Consider the following 17,217-nt stretch of genomic DNA (forward strand, 5'->3'; position numbering starts at 1 on the left):
CTAGAGGGCCCTGACGGCTCGCCACTGACTACATACTTATTTCCCACAGTTAACCTGTTAAGCACCTAGCCTGTTTTTCATGTTTCAGGCTCGAAAATGACATGCCCAAAACAAATGACTACAACTTAACTTCTAAAAGGGTTATATGAATAATTTCTTTTATCAAAGCAAGGTTACATCTGTGAGTTGGATGTAGAAGTGTCAGAATCAATATAAATGTTTTTTATTTTAAAGAAAATTCAGATTTTACATAGTAAAAAACTGTAAATTATAGTGTACGTCCAAAAATTATTTTTTACAGATAGTGAAAACTACCCTTGGATGATGGGTTAGTAGACTAAAAGCTTTAGGAATCCAAAGTACAACATATAATAAGTACCCTGTATCAAGATTGATGCAAAACAAGTGACATTTGACCTTTTTAGAGAGGTTTAGCCAAAACCACCCCAACGAGTGGTTGGCTGTGCATCTAGGATAAGTAATAAGGGAGTTATGAGTGAGTTTAAGTGCCGTTTTAGGTTAAATTTTTTCGCATGTGGCTAATTCAGAGGCTGAGTGCTAGCATTGTGGGGGTTTTTGGAAAAAAAAATTAAAAAGATCAGTTAGCTGAGTTTCTTCCCGTTACATGGATATAAAACATTCATAGTTTTATTCAATATTAAGATTCCTTAGACGTTGTTTCCTGCAAATGACGCGTTTATCCGCCCGGTACCGGGCGGGCTGTGCGTAACAGGTTAAATGCAAATCAATTTGTATCTTTTAGATAATGTACATTTCTGGATTTTCTTTTTGATATTCTTACTCTCACTCTTTATATAAACCGACCATTACATCTACAGACTGTTAATTTCTTTGTAAGTGGATAAACTTACAAAATCTGCAGGGGATCAAATACTTATTTCCTCCACTGTATATTGTTACATCAGAACATGTCTCTCCTGATCGAAATGCATTAGCTGTTTAATATAAGCTTTACAATCATTGGCTCATTTATGGCAACTAACATCCCATTCTTTGTTCATTATAACCTGACACGCTGCTGCAGCTCGCTCCACCACTCAAACGTCCTTCTCATGGGGTTGGATTTTCTTGCTCAAGCTGAGATTTTCTTGCTCTAGCTGAGTCACGGTTCGGACGTCACGGTTCGGTGCATGCAGTCACACGACGAATACGCCTTTTTTTTACGAGTGGGAAAAAAGTCTGTCATTCAGGGCAGTATCCACTACACTATATATAATCCAGGGGGCGGTATTGCGCCTAAAAGCTGTTTGCCAGCCGCCGTTAAACAACAAAATACAAGAAGAAGAAAAGTTAGTACTATGATTTCAGATAACACACAGGAGCTAGAAGACCCACCTGCTTCTTTTAAATCAGCTGTGTGGGAACATTTCGGGTTCCCTGTGGACTACAATAACGATGGAATGCGAGAGGTGGATCAGACGAGGACGGTGTGCCGGCGTTGTTCGACAGCGGTGCGGTATGCTAATGGTAACACACGCCAAACATGCTAAATCATATCAGAAGGCATCACCCAGATTTGGCAATCACCGGAGCCCGGCAAAAGACAACAGCAGTTCAACAGCTTATCCCCGCTGTCTTTAAGAAACCAATAGACATGAAAGCCGAGAGACCAAAATAAATAACGGAAGCTTTTGGCATATATACTGTAATTCAACGGCAATGCGCCCTTGAAACACTTTCTTATTATTTATTAAGACATTCTTTTTAGTTTTACAGCTTATTGAACCTTTGTGTTTGACATCAGCCATTATAGATAATATGGCCATTTGAGTGTGTGTGTGTGGTACTGTTTGTGGTTTGTTTTTAACTGTGTAATAAAGTTAATTATTCAAAATGTTAGAGTTCAGTCAGACAACTCGCGTGTTTCTTAATATGTTTATTATAAGCAGCATATCGTTTGAGTTTGGCGTCTAGGCTCGGGCCTCATCACTCCACAGATTTACAAAGAACATTGAGTGATGATTAGATAACTATCCCCCGAGCCTACAGGTGGAAGCTGGGGTGGTGGTGGGGCAGGCAAGCAGCAGCAACATGAAACACAGCAGCAGGAACATGAGCGCAGCAATAGTATCTATGACTACCTAGTGACTGCTATGTGAAGGCCAGGGAACAGCCCGAAAAGCCATCCCCCTTAAGCACCGTGGCCTAAGGGGAATATACTACCTAGTGACTGCTATGTGAAGGCCCGGGAACAACCCGAAAAGCAAAGACAATGACAACAATGACCTTTTCCCAAGTGCACAGCGGCTACGAGGGGGAAACACTTTGAGCTAAGGTTGATATATAATCTAAACCAGCAACCACCTGATATGCAATCGCAGAATTCTACGGGTATACATCTTTGAACATTACGCATTCGCCAAGTTGTGCAAGAGCTCATGGTTGTTGTGCTGAAAGGGTCTCATTCTTGTGAAGCATGACATAGCACTGGTAGGCAGAAGATGACCGACAGCCCAGGACTCCTGGGTTGAGGTAGCAGATAGGGCGCTGCGGTTGTGGCTGCGCACATCTTAAACAGTGATGGGAATAGCGATCTGGGGGCAGGCCGCAGCTTGGCAGAGATCACGCAGCCTGGAGGAGAACTTTGATCTTGTCAGGGGTTTGCAGCCATCGAATAAACATGGGTCCCGACCCATGTGTCAGAGGGCAATGATGCAGGACGTTCAGCATGGAAGATAAAGGACAAAGAAAACAGTGTTAGTCTTAGCAATGATTTTTCAAGTTCCTTGACCAGAAGTATCAGACATTGAATGTTTCTAAAAACCTGGCGAACTGTCAAACGTTGGCTACTACAGCAACCAAATGTAAATGTACCTGAGTGTAAAACCTTAAACGCCATTAACGTCACGGCTTCATCTACGGAAGCTTAGAAACAGGAAAGCTCTTCAGGAGTTAAGCTCTTGATGGAAGAATCATGAGGAGCTAACAGATCAATAAAAATACTTTGCAAGAATATTTCCTCATTGCGCTTGGGCGCCTATCATGATTCTAAACTCTTTAATAGCAGCACATCTAATAATCCTGGCTCCTTCAGCGCAACTCAGTCTTCAGTGCAGGTTTTAACAGACATAGGTCCCTTTGGGAGCCAGCAAACCTGCTAGGAAACCTTGATTTAGCCTGGTGATAAGGTAATTGACGATCATCTGTTAGGGTGAAACAAGCTTTGGAGAGCTGGCACATCACTGGAATCGATTTGCAGAGTGAATCCTCCTGAGGCACACCAAGCATGGGTGGCCATCTCTGTACAAACTACACATGTGTGTAAATTACAATTAAGATAGGTACACACATCCAGAATTATAGCATATGAAAGCTTGAATCCTATGGGAAAAACTCTCTCCTTGGTAGGTGATTGAATGTACATGGCCGCTTTGGCAGAGAAGGATTCATGGTATTCATAGAAGAGAGAGCCACTGTAAAGAGCGAAGTCTAAAATGGACAAATATGTATCGAGCTATTCTTCATTCAGAACCACATAACAGATTTATATATTTATTTATTTTTAATTTATTATTATTTAATAACTTATTTAATTTATAGTAGTATACCAACTTACAACTTCTGTATAATTGCCAAAAAATATGAATTACTGCAGACGAAATATTTCCATAATAAAACATTGCCTCATGCAGAATTGTATGATATACCTGCTAAGATGTGATTCCTAAGTCAGGAATTGCTGCTCCAGGGTTCAGGAAGCTAGGACCCGTGGTTGGAGCTGAGACTTCATTTCCCAGAGTCCTCGGGGGTGTGACGTCAGTGGGAAGTGGAGCAGCATGGGTAAACGCGGAAGTAGAAACATGGGTTGAGGAGGAGGGACAGGGGCCGTTTCTCAATCTCGAGGATATTGGCTTCCAAGCCAATATTTCAAGGATGCTACATCATCGAGTGCCGCCGAAGGACTGTTCCAATCTCCAGCATACTTGGAATTCCACCGAGGCCGCGTCCTTGGTTTGGGGGAAATTTCGAGGCTGCACATGGGTAGACTTTGCGTCCTTAAAATCCCCACAATGCTTTGCGCACGGACCAATTTCCCCAAATCTGTGGCGGAAAATGTAAGGCGGGGCCTCTCATATGACGCACACCTGCACACTTGCTAGCCTGTTCCACTCTTCGTTTTCCAAATGCCAGGAAGCATTCTTGCCTAGCTTCTGAAGGAAGTGACTCGGAAGACCAAGCAAGCGTACTCGCGATTAAGAAACACCCCCGGTTTGTTTACATTTGCAGACAGCGGAAAAACGAGTTTTGCTCCGGGGAATCTATCCTGGAATTAAAGGCTTCAAGCGCTGATTTAACTTTGAGAAGGAAATACAGGATGGCAGGTAGTTTAGGAATGCCGGAGTCAGCTTGCTCCTGCCTTTTTTGGTGTTGAATTGCCCGCTGGTCGAGAGATATTGAGCCTCTTAATTGACGCTCTGTGATGAGAGGGGTTGTTACCGATGCTGGCGTACAACTCGGGCCTTTCTCTTGGCCGGAAGGAAAAAGGCTCCTCGTGATTGAAGACGGACAGAACACCCGGCAATTTGTTCCGAGTGATGCGTGTGGTGCAGGAGCTGCGGCTCGTTCCAGTAGCGTCTGAGCCATGCTCTGAGCTAGCCTATGTTTCGGATATGAGGCAGGCTTCTTTCCCCATGGATGATGATTTGCTTCCAGAGTCGGAGATAGCGAGACACATGTGCAAAGGACAGCACCAGCAGGTAACCTGAAAATATCATGGAGGACTGTGTAGAGCAGCAGCGATGTGAATAAGCAGGCAAGCAGCAGCAACATGAAACACAGCAGCAGGAACATGAACTCAGCAATAGCAAGTGAACACAGCAGCAGCATAGCGAGGCAGAGGCAAGAAGACCTGGCAGCTTAAATAGAGCGGCATGTTTAGGAGAATGTGTTTGGTTGGTTGCAAGAGGGACGAGGTGCGTCACATGTTAATGTATGATTGGTGCTCGAGTTGACTGACAGCAACGATTAACTTCTTTGGAGCATTGATAGCCTTGCAGGATTTTGCAAAGATGAGCAGACTTCTTAGTATTCCTGACACAAAAACACTCTCTGTGTAACTTAAAAACACCAATTAGAAGTATTGATTACACTCAGTTGTTCTGTTCAAATAACTGTTAAAAGAGCGAGTGCACCAAAGAAAACCTGAAAACAAACAAAGATGTAGAAGTGTTTATGAGATCAGAAAGAACATGGCACATTAAAAGGAGATACGATTTTACTGCAATGTTAACCGTAATATCTCAAAAGGGTATAGTGTTTATATATGCAGTAGATGAGCGTTGAGATTAAGTGCTGAAACTGTAAAACACCTGATGTGTAACCCCTTAGGAAAGCATAGCTGTTCAAAGCCTTCAGCATCATTACACCTGATTCAATTGATCAGAGCCTCAGCTGAACAAGTTCATTTGCCCTTAAGGAGCAGAGCAACATACAGTAACCGCTTAAATTAGGAAGTAATCACCACAGTCTCAACCAAGATTACATAAAATAATTTGTACTCTTTATTTCCTTAACAAATCGCTATTATTTGCATACTGTAATATTTCAGTTCAATAGAAAAGGAGGCAAGGATTCTGGGATTTAATAGTCAGATTGACTGGCTGATAAAAGTGAGCCAGAGAGAGAACATGGAGATAAAATCTGTGGATTGTACCTCAGTATTTGTTCTCAAATACTTTTATACCCTTACAAAAAGGCTGCATCAAACTAAAATATAATAAAATGGTGAAATGCTCATTACAGTTCCTCAGATCAAACTGATGTCTTCAAAGTCCTCGTTTCGTCTGCTCAGAAGTCTAAAAGCCAATTTACAATTAAATTAAAAGTAACAAATCTTCACACTTGAAAACCTAACCACGAATGGAATGGTCAGCTAATTGCTTCAGTTGTCCTCATTACCGCTATATGGACTATAAAGAAGCTATCTTGTGTGAAAGTATGGAAGCCTAAACACGGTACCTTGTTTAGTCGAGCTGTTGCACCTCGACTGACAAGAGCACACCAACAGCAGAGTGAAGCTGCCTTTGTTTTACGGGATAGTAACTCACATTTTACATCATGTTGAGGCCATTAGCTGATGCCCGATCCACAGTAACAGTGAGTTAGGTGTAAGTCTGGATCCAGTGTCTGGCTCAAGGACACGTTGAAGTGACAGGACATGGGGTTGTTGATGGCTGCACTAGCTGTGATTGGAGCTGTGGAATTTAATCACAGGGACAACTCCGCTGTTTCTAGTGCTACAAGCTCAAATATGTTTCCAGTCTGTGATCAACCCGTCGCTCAGAGCTGAGTTACTAGGAGTGACTGTTAAGTTTGACAGCCAAGAAAATGGTGGCTGCAGATACATGAAAAGGTCAATCATTTAAAAGTATGTGTTTTTTTTATAAATGTTTACATGGACTGGCCCCCCCTCCCTTAGGGGAATTCATCCACAAACAACACACTGGACGCTGCACTAGGTCAGAAACCAGAGGAGACGGTTAGGGTTAGACGGACCCTAGACGGACCACTTTCGGACAAAATGTTCTATCAATTAAGGGCAGCACATTGTGGAACAGCCTCCCAACTGAGATACGGGATTGTCCCACTTTTAACAGTTTTAAAGGTCAACTAAAAGAATGGTTGAGAAACAAACAAACGTGCAATCACCGCTAGATGCACTTTAACACAGGGGTATCTCCTCTGGCACTTTATGTAGCACTTTTATCTTCTCCTGCACTTTATATGTCGTAGCTGCTACATTGTACTGCCATGTGGTAAATGCTTATATGCTGCTCATGCTCTTTCTGCACATCATGTATTTATTTTTGCTATGTATATAAATGTCAGGTTCTTAAATATTGTATGTCAGGGACTACGGATGGAAATTAGCTCAAAGCTAAAATCCGGCATGTTTACGTTTTAAAGCATTATTTGTTTTAAATGTTCATCAATGTGCACTGTCCCTCTTCAAATAAACGATTAAATGAAATGAAATTAATCATCTCTAGTTTGATTTCAACAATACCTAAATTACACCTTGAAAACAACTGAGTACAGCCTTTAAATCTTACAATTTACCCCGAAAAACCACATGTCAACATGATGGTCATCATCCTCATTAAGCGACCTAAGTTAAGGGACCTGGCACTATAGTCTTTCAGCTTCTTTTGGTTGCCTATGGCTGTTCCATCATTTTCGAGAGTGATACCAGTTTCACACCAGGAGATCTGTGAAGGCTTTAAATGAGTTCATATTAGGCGCGACAACAGTGGTCAGCAAATTCAGACCACCGGTGAATTAGGAGCTTGTGGCATGCTGAGATAACACGGTGTCACAGGTGGCAGATGGTGACAAAAACAGCTGCGAAAAAAAACAAGCAGTCACCAGACAAAAACAGGTTGCCCTTTGACAAGGCACGGCACCCAGTTGGCCACCCATAGGGATACAGGCAAAACTGTGAGAAGGAGCATAGCGGATGTACCTTATCAGCGCAAAAGTCAATTATGGACCAAAGATGGTGTTGTCATGTTGCTAGGCGGAATATCTGACGATCAACAGCCATATTTATTAAGTTTCAGAAAACCAAATAAAATAAACACCACTGCATATTTACAACAGTTACACATGCTGCTGTAACAAAAAAATGTCCAACTTGGGATCAATAAAGTATATCTTATCTTAAGATGATCGATGGTGCCATATTTGCCTCTGAACCTTGACAAGTGCATGTTTCAAGGCTTATCAATTAACAACAGTTACATCCAGTTTTGGATAGTCTGCCGTGGTTCCATCCCATTTCAAAGTGCTGTTTGACGCTCGGCGTAACCCTCGGCGCACTGCCACTCAAACATCCAATCACAGAGCTTGAGGACTAATCACGGGGTTTGTCAAACAAAGCGGAGAGAATACTTACTTCCGGGTGTACAATTATCTTAAGCAACTAGTATGAGCTGCTCCGACCCTCGGTCCTGACGGACTCCAACTTGTGTTTATTAATCAAACAAACGATGAAACAATACAGATTTCAGTATTCTGAGCCCCTACTCTCCCCCTAACTGACGGCAACAAAAGTCCGAAATTATTAAATTAAAAAAATAAGTAAAAACAATAAGTGTGGCTTGATATTGAGTAAGAAAAAGGTTGATAAGGCTGTGAGAATGGGTCTGCGGAGAGCATTTCGCCGCGATCCCAACTCGTCTATTACCAGCGTTCAGGAAGCTCTATGCAAGTCAATGGGACTCCCTGATAGTTGAAACTCGACGCTAAAGGGCCCCCCCTTGCGTTGGAAAGTGACGACAGGGACCCTGACATAACATCAACATAGGCCGAGTTGGGAGTGAGAATGTGTTGGATATAAACACCAGCGATACTTAGCTCATTTAAAGTAGGATTTACATCCTCTTTGCCTCCCTCGTGACTCCAGCAGGACTCTATTGTCTGACGCTCCTGGAAAGTGCTACCTAAAATGGACACCTGATTGCTGAGTTGTCACAGCTGTGGGGCCACGCCCCTTTAATTAGTTAACTCTCTGCAGCTGATGGGCCTCAATAGGAAATCGAAACTGGCTCACTCCTGAGTTGTTAATGAAACTTTTTAGTGGCACAATAGTTTACAATTACATTAAACCCTAAGTTATAAAGTTATGAGTTTAACCCTTAATACAGTTACCCCTACTCAATAAAGCTCTTAGTATTCTACAAATGTTTAAATCAAAGTTAACCCTAGCAGCCAGTATCACTCATCAAAGATAGCAGAAAACATGCATTATGTACTATGGAGGGGATTTTGACAGAGGATTACTCACAAAGTACACAGTAAAAGGCTGTGGCTCAGTGGTATAGTGCGCTGAACTTAGTGCACTGAACTTTGAATCAGGGGATAGCAAGTTCGAGTCCCACTGCAGTCAGCATGTTGTTGTGTCCCTGGGCAAGACACTTCACCCCAAATTGCTCCTGTGGGGATTGTCCACAGTACTGAATGTATGTTATCTTTGGATAAAAGCGTCTAACAAGTGACATGTAATGTAAAAGTACTTCATTTCATTTCTGATAGCAGTCAAACTAATACCGAGTCCAACAGCAGTGTTTCCCCTATATACAAATAGCGGCGACCGTGAAAGGCCAAATAAGGCGTGTCACGGCCGAGGGTTCGGGACACACCAAATTGACTTTGGGCGACAAGGAACGCGTTGTCGCCAGACAACCGAAGACGGCCAAATGCGGCCTGGTGTGTCAGGGCCTTTAGTCATCTCAGTGGGTCTCAAACGTTTTAACCACAAATGATGTAAACACATATTTCCAAGGCACTCCTTTATAATTATTAGGATAAATAAAAACAGGTTTGAAATCATTCCAGTGTATACTATAGGACAGTAAACCAAAAATATCGTTTAAAGTTGGAGAGATACAAAAATATGCATAAATAAATAAATGTTAACTGGGTAAAATAAGATATGAATGTACAACAAAAATAAAATAAGTTACATTTATTTGTTATTGGCTATGGTAGGTTATTGGTTATGTTCATATACTTATTTGATTATTAAAATGTAAACCGATCTTTTTCATATGGGTGTTTAGAGTTCCCCTAGATCAGGTCTCTAGTAATTGTGTGCTCAAAGTGCACCAGATTGAAGCATTTTACTTTAAAATGTTCAAAAAATCGTCCCGGGGGGGCATACCCCCGGACCCCCCTAGAGGATGTGACGTCCACCCCCCAATTCAAACATGTTCATACAATACTGAATACATTTGAAGCCATTTTGACGTATGTCAATAAGTTTCTGTTTTTGTAGTGTATTTGTCTTTTGTAGAGATTTTTCATTTATTCTTTATATATAAAAACTCGCCAAGGGCAGCAAATTGGCTAGAACCGGCCCTGGTACTAGGCCTCAAGAGCCTTTCTTGTGCTGGCAGACACATAGAAACAAATTGGCGGGGCGCACTTCGCACGGGCACACACTAAACAATTCCTCACATTATGCTAGGCCCACGTGCCTTAGCACCGCTGCTATGACTCCATCCTAGGGGAAACACTGAACAGTGTCAGTTTTATTAAGAACTTGTGGTAAAAAATATTTGTATCAAAAAAATGAAGAGCAGCTGATTTGAAAAAACAAACTTGAGAGACGGCTGAGCTGGCCAGGTGCCAGAAAGCCACAAGTGGGACAGAGAGTATGTTTGTGTGGGACAATGTGGGACATGTAAATGCAATGTCGACGCATGAACTGTCAACGGGGGGTGGAGAGACACTATGGACGCTCGTGAACTGTCAGCGGGGGGCGGCGGGGGGGGGGCGGGGGGGTACACTGTGGACCTCTGTCGCCTGTCAGCGCAACTTACATGATGCCGTTTAAAACATATAATAATAAAGGGCGGTGATAATATGAAAAAACTGTAGTGTTTTTGTTTCTGTTTTCTAGTGATTTTATTTTTTGTTTTGAGAAGTAGAAAATGAAAATCATCCCATTTTTTAAGTTTAGTAAATCCCTTTTTGACCATGATAAAGAAAAACGCCTTGTATTTCAATTTTGGTTTTTCAATTTTAAAACGAATATTAAATATCTAGTCGTTTTTTGTTTTTTAATATCCATTTGTGAAAAGAAAATCCAATGACCAAAACATACACTGACCCATCTTCTACCACTTATCCAAGTTTACATACATAAAAGTAAATATATTGAACTGCTGTTTTTAACAGCTCAAAGAGATTTAAAGGGCCCATGTCATGCTTTTCCGGTTATTACCCGTCCCCTTGTGTGTTATGAACCCTGTAGCGAGTAAAACTCTAACACAGAAAAGACCTGTCTATGCTGCCCCAAAACGCCTCGTTGGAGATTTCTCATTTTCCATGTTTGCTTCCTGGGTTCTGTGACGTGTGAATATCCAAATCAACAACAAATGACCGGATTGGCCCAAATGGACCAATTCGCGGAGCACCTCACACACCAGGATCCCTTGGCTAACTAACAGGGAGTCCCCATAGACTTGCATAGAGCTCCCTGAACGCTGGTAATAGACGAGTTGGGATCGTGGAGAAATGCTCTCTGCAGACCCATTCTCACAGCGTTATAAACCTTTTTCTTACTCAATATCAAGCCACACTTATTGTTTTTACTTCGGCTGCGAGTGTCTGTGTGTGCTCAGGATGAGTTTCGCTGTGTCTCGCTGTGTCTCGCTGTATCGCCGACCCGGAAGCCTGTCCGCTCCTCGCAGCAGCGGCTAGCAGCAGCGAGCCTCTCAACGTCCCGACCAATCAGAGCACACTGGGCTCACAGGGAGGGGGGGGCAGGAGCTCCAACAAGCCGTTTAGGACAGAGAGTGAATACCTGGTGAATACACATACTTTACAGAGATGCTGTATGAGAAACCAATGTGAGTTTGGAAAATTGCACAATTTAAATCTATTCTAGTATACCACAACAATGGAAATAGGATCAGTAGAAATGGCCATGACATGGGACCTTTAAGTCCAACAAAAGGCATATAGGATGGTAGCACACATTGCTAGATGTAATGATAATGACTAAATTCTGAAGATGATGATAATAATGAAGACCCTAACCTAACCCTAACATCATCCAGAATACCAAATCAGAGCTAGGGACGTCAAGTTGCCCCCTGGCTCAGTCTTTGATCCCTACCTTTATTTTGATCTCAACTTCACATCAGTAAAGTTTTATAATCAGATCTTGAATTGTTCCAATGTTATTCCAGAGACACATTCTCTCCCCAGACAGATAAACACATCCTGACTCACAAGGAAAAAACATTAGCGATGTATTGTTTTCTAAGAGCGTTAACCCTAACCCTAAATTAAGAAAAATAACAAACACTGAGAACATATAAAGTCTTGCTTTCTTTTTTAAAAGTATTTCCAGACTCCCACAATAGCACTATTTCAAGGTAGCCTGATGGTAGACAAACTATTACTGCATCATTATAGTGCTTTTAAGTCTTTCCACTGCTGTTAAAACAAGGTCACTGCAGAACTGAACCCAATTACAGCAGACACATAAATAAAACCACTTTTACTAACGTTGAGTGCATTCCTTACAGAGAAAGCACTACATGTACTGAAACTTCAAGGATAACACAAAGAAGCCATGACTAATCACACCACTTTGACCTTAAAGAAAGAGCAGTTTACATGTTGACATTTAAATCATGCATGTCCACACAGAACAGGTGGAAAAGGCATGATGAACTCATTCCTATTCATGAAACTATAATACCATAATAGATCAGTATGACACACAGAGCTGTGGTTCAACGATCCGGACCCTTTGAAACAGAAAGGCGCTTAATTAAGTGAAAATACTGATAAATCCAAAGCTTTGGGAATTCTTAATGTCTTCAAATCACTTGAGCCACAACAATTATATTTCATTGGCAAAGATACAAAACCGAAACTAAAGAGCCTGGAGACAGAACGTGTTTCCTATGTTTGCTTGATAAATGACCTAATCAATAAAACTATTGTTGTAGATAAATTATCTGTCAAATAAATAATTGATTAATAGTCTAAGCACTACAATTCTAACATGTTGCACTTCCCTATTAAAGGGGCCATCTGTTTCATAAGTATCTGTAAATTGTCCAGGAACAGACGATATCTCACAGGGAGCTACACTGAATGTCCATGTGATTAGGCAAACAGGCTGTTATATTAGTAATACAACTAAAGAGGATTTCTTGTCCTTTGAAAATACAGAGCTATAATCATTTGATGACCTAAGAAGACACCCTGTAGCCTGCAAGCAAACAAGATATTTGTACACATAGATCCTCTCCATATTTCAACTTTTGTAAAATAACGTAATGTCATCAGTCCTGAGAGCCAAACCTCACTTTCTATAGGTGAAGACTTCTGAGCACACACCAGAGTACCAGAGCAGCCCCAGCGCTGAGTCTTGGCTCTTTAACTATTCAGTGCAACCTGATGCAAAGGCACATCTTTATTCAAAGCTTTCTGCATGACAAGGAGGCCAGATGGCAATTCCTCACATCAGAGCCTGCAGCATTAAAGCCAATAGTAAAGGGCCGATACTGAGGGGAACACGGGCAGAACACTGTGTGCCGGCAGCTGACACTCCGGACAATAAAATGACTTTCTTAAAGACTTCAGTGACAGTGACACAAATATATGTTGAGAAAACGCACCAGCCATGACTTAAATACCACAATTTACAAGTAGGACAATATGCCCCGTTCAAGGTACACTGGCTAATTGGCATGCTTTTGCATCACAAGGAAAAAACGCAGGACTATTAAACCAAGAGAAAGGTGAGCTTTCTTTAATGGTATCCACTCGGAATCACTGCACTGCTGCTGCTACCACTGCCAGAGATGTGAGTGCAAAAACATACAAAAAAACTCAAGGGTAACATGGCAATCACATATCTCCAATAAGCTAAAAAAAAACGCTGTATTTCTTAAGGATGCATGATAACTTTTCCCTGCTTCTTGTTCTTAAATCTTACATAGGAGGAGTAAAAGGCTTCTACACTGGAAACAATAGGAACTGGAATGGGATGTGCACGGCCCAGGACAGAAAGACACTGCAGCAGGTGATGAAAACTAACCTGAACATCTTTGGTAACATCTCCTGAGCATGAGTGTTATAGGTTAGAAGAGGTGCCTGCACAGTGACAATATAAAGAAAATACCCACCAAGTACCAGCAGACCCCAGGGCAGCTTCTGACCTCCGCCTGGGAGACTTCAGAACTCATCCTCTACAAAACATAATCGGACTATAATCGCAAATATGCTATACAATGGAAATACACTCTCCATGTTTGCTTAAAAAGACAAATACATGCCATGACATCACAGATTGAAGTGTGGCCACATTAGAATAATTCTTTAAGAGGTTCCACCCACAGAGAGAAACACAAACATGTTTTCTTGAGTTAAATCACGCACAATCTGCCAAAATGGCCAGGTCAGAAAATGAGAGCATAGTTAAAACCCAGACAAGAGGATGATCTTTTGTCCAACCTATAAACTTTACATTAAGTCAGAAGTCAGGTGTTATGGTCATACTGGGATTTTATTGACACCTGGCGATGTTATCACGTAGTGAGGCAGAGGATGTCTCTGTCCACTCGTGAGGATCTGTGTAAACACGGGTATACTGTTCACTGCTGCAACACACACACACACACACACACACACACACACACACACACACACACACACACACACACACACACACACACACACACACACACACACACACACACACACACACACACACACACACACACACACACACACACACACACACAGGAGATACTAAAAAACACCAATGTAAAAACCTAGCAGTTTCATCTAGCAAGTCATTATTGAGATTGATTTATTATCAAACTGCTGAAGACCACTCAAAAACACCTGTCCTTGTAATTTAAATAATAAGGGGGAAAATAATGGATCAATAAGACATGCTTGAACCTTCTGTTACAGCAATTTAGGATTAAATGAGTTTCCAGTGTGATGGACTGTGCAGCAGAAACGCAGCCAACAGGGTACAAAGGTAATTCATCAAACCAGGACTGTGAAATGCCGTCCAGACGGAGAGAGTGTCCCACTGAAGTCCCCCTCTCCACACACTCCTCCAGCTGCAGCAACAGTCTCTTTCTCTCGTCTCTCCCATGCTGATTCTTACCCGTACTGCTGGCTGTACTCGGCAGGATACTGCAGCACAGCAGGCTCCCTCACCGGACTCTCCATCACCCCCGCCCCATCCCTCAGGTATGGGTTGCCCGGTAAGTCTCCGTTTACCTCCGAGGGGGTTCCTGGGGGCATGCCGGTGAGCTCCACCGCCTGAGGCTCGGGCTCTGTGACCCCCTCCTCCATCAGGCTCTCAGATGCAGCGGCACACTGTGTCCACAAACCCCCGGCTGCCTCCTCACTTTGGGATCGTCCCAGAGCAGCGGCATCGGTTCCCACAAACCCCGTTGTTAATATTTGAGCAGTGAGAGCAGCAGGTACGATCCTCTCCAGCTCCACTCCTTGGCTCCCACCCTCCCTTCCTCCCTCCAGCTCTGTGACTGCCCCCTTTTGCTCTCTCTCTCTCACTCACTCCTCTCCAGTGCAAACATTCCTATGGGGAGGCAGAGTGGAGCTCATTAGTGAGTCCCAATGACAGACTCAGCCCTGCCTGCGGCTCTGCTCACAAAACACACAGGGAGAGGCTCGAGGAGACACTCTGAGAGAGAAAAGGAGAGACATGCAAACAAATACGAAATGACAGAAAAATAATGGAGAGAGAAAGAGGCAAGAATGACAGATAGGATGCGGGTGACACACATGTATTCCTGTGGATTGTGCTCACAGTGCGCTGCGCAACAGCCTGCGCCACCATGTGGAGCAGGAGCGCGCATTGGAGGCTTCCAACGGGAGGGTGGAGATGGAGATGGAAGTGGAGATGGAGATGGGGTGGCTGGCTGGCATCCCAGCAGTGAGAACGCGGCTGAGCCCATTCACAGGTCGAGTACATCACATCGATCCCAACCACACGCGCACACACACACACACACACACACACACACACACACACACACCCACAAACACACACACACACACACACACACACACACACACACACACACACACACACACACACACACACACACACCCACAAACACACACACACAAACACACACTTCCTGTGAGCTGCTCGTCATCAGTGTGACAGAAACTAAATGAATGCAACAGCTCGCCTCATCACGTACAGTGCATTTCTGTATTCCAATTAAAATACATTCTGCTCAGATCGTATGTGGTTTTATACATTTACAATCTTGATCATTTGTCTGAAAACGTAAATTAGGGACAATTCAATGATTTATCTCCAAGCAGGGCAGCGTTCCATATCCAATTACACAACTTTATCAAACATGGATCACTCGATGTTTCAAAAAGTTAAAGTAAAATATGAATGAGACTTATTTTAAACCGTATTCCTCGCACATACACCTTCACTGCTGCAGATATTAACATGGTGTTCCTCTGAGCGGTCACCCGCAGGTCATGATCCTAACAACAGGTGTGCGCCTGCGGGGAGCACTCAGAAAAATACACAAATAAGATTTAATAATGATCTGCAGTTATTAATTACCGATTGAGGGTGATTTATGATGTCATTTTCCAACTCACCTTTGTGGGGTCCAGTTTAGAGGGTCTGGACTCCTCGGTCAGCCTCGGGGATTGATCGGAGTTGATGTTGTGTTTTTTAATAATAAATGATTCCGTTATTTTGGGAAGGCACTGCAGTCATTTTCTCAAACCATAAAAATGCTCACACAGGTTGGTTTGTGTTATTTTCTTCTGAAATGAAGTCCAGCAGCATTCAGTCGAGTTGCACTTTTCGCCAAACTCTAATTTCCATCTCATTCCACGTCGTATCCGGTTTTGTTCACGGTCGTTAAAGTGTAGTCATTAAAACTTTCCCTGCACAGATCCGTTGGCTCAAACTGAATAAACCACAGATTGAAAATCCACTCACTCACTCACTCACTCACTCACTCACTCACTCACTCACTCACTCACTCACTCACTCACTCACTCACTCACTCACACACACACACACACACACACACACACACACACACACACGTACCAAGCGTGTGTAAGATTGATGAGAGCAGCAGACCAGAGAGAGCTCCAACCCAAAGCAACACGCAACCGAGCAGCAGAGCAGTGATTGGCTGATTGATCTCACTCTTGATTGCTTTAATGAGTTTATATTGTCATTTTTAGAAGGAGTAACATACTTGCACCGATTAGAAATCACAAATGGGGACATTTATTATTTATTCTCCCCAACCTGTGTACAGCAAGCCATAACAAGATTATGTTTCCTGGTAATAACTTTCAAAATAAAGTATTTATTTCACCTCGTTTTGGATCCTCAAGGATTTTTTGTTTGTTCTTCCTTGATTTGTTTGCTTTACATTTGAAAGTTTAGTTTTTAAAACTTTATCACGAAAAAGGAATGGGCTAGTTTAAGTTTGTTTCGTTCATCGGCACAGTTTAACAAAACTCTAACTTTTGTATCAATGCATCAATAATTATTTCACATCAAATTGAGTGTTTTTATTTAATTTATTTGCTTTATACTGTCGGTTTGGTTTACCAACTTTATATTGAAAAAGGAATCGCCTAGTTGAGCTTAAAGGGCCCATGTCATGGCCATTTCCACTGATCATAATT

General features: G+C 42.4%; 1 protein-coding gene across 1 annotated transcript in view; it reads right to left on the bottom strand.

Moving 5' to 3' along the window:
• Nucleotides 1–15,143, bottom strand: part of LOC117471033 (calcium-binding protein 8) — a 127,890-nt gene extending 112,747 nt beyond the window's left edge. The window contains exon 1 of the mRNA XM_034115814.1: nt 14,669–15,143. Coding sequence (XP_033971705.1) covers nt 14,669–14,859 — 191 coding nt within the window. The 5' untranslated portion in view covers nt 14,860–15,143. The remainder of the gene's footprint in view (nt 1–14,668) is intronic.
• Nucleotides 15,144–17,217: the final 2,074 nt, after the last annotated feature.

This window comes from Trematomus bernacchii, unplaced genomic scaffold (genome assembly GCF_902827165.1).
Source record: "Trematomus bernacchii unplaced genomic scaffold, fTreBer1.1, whole genome shotgun sequence".
Taxonomy (NCBI): domain Eukaryota; kingdom Metazoa; phylum Chordata; class Actinopteri; order Perciformes; family Nototheniidae; genus Trematomus; species Trematomus bernacchii.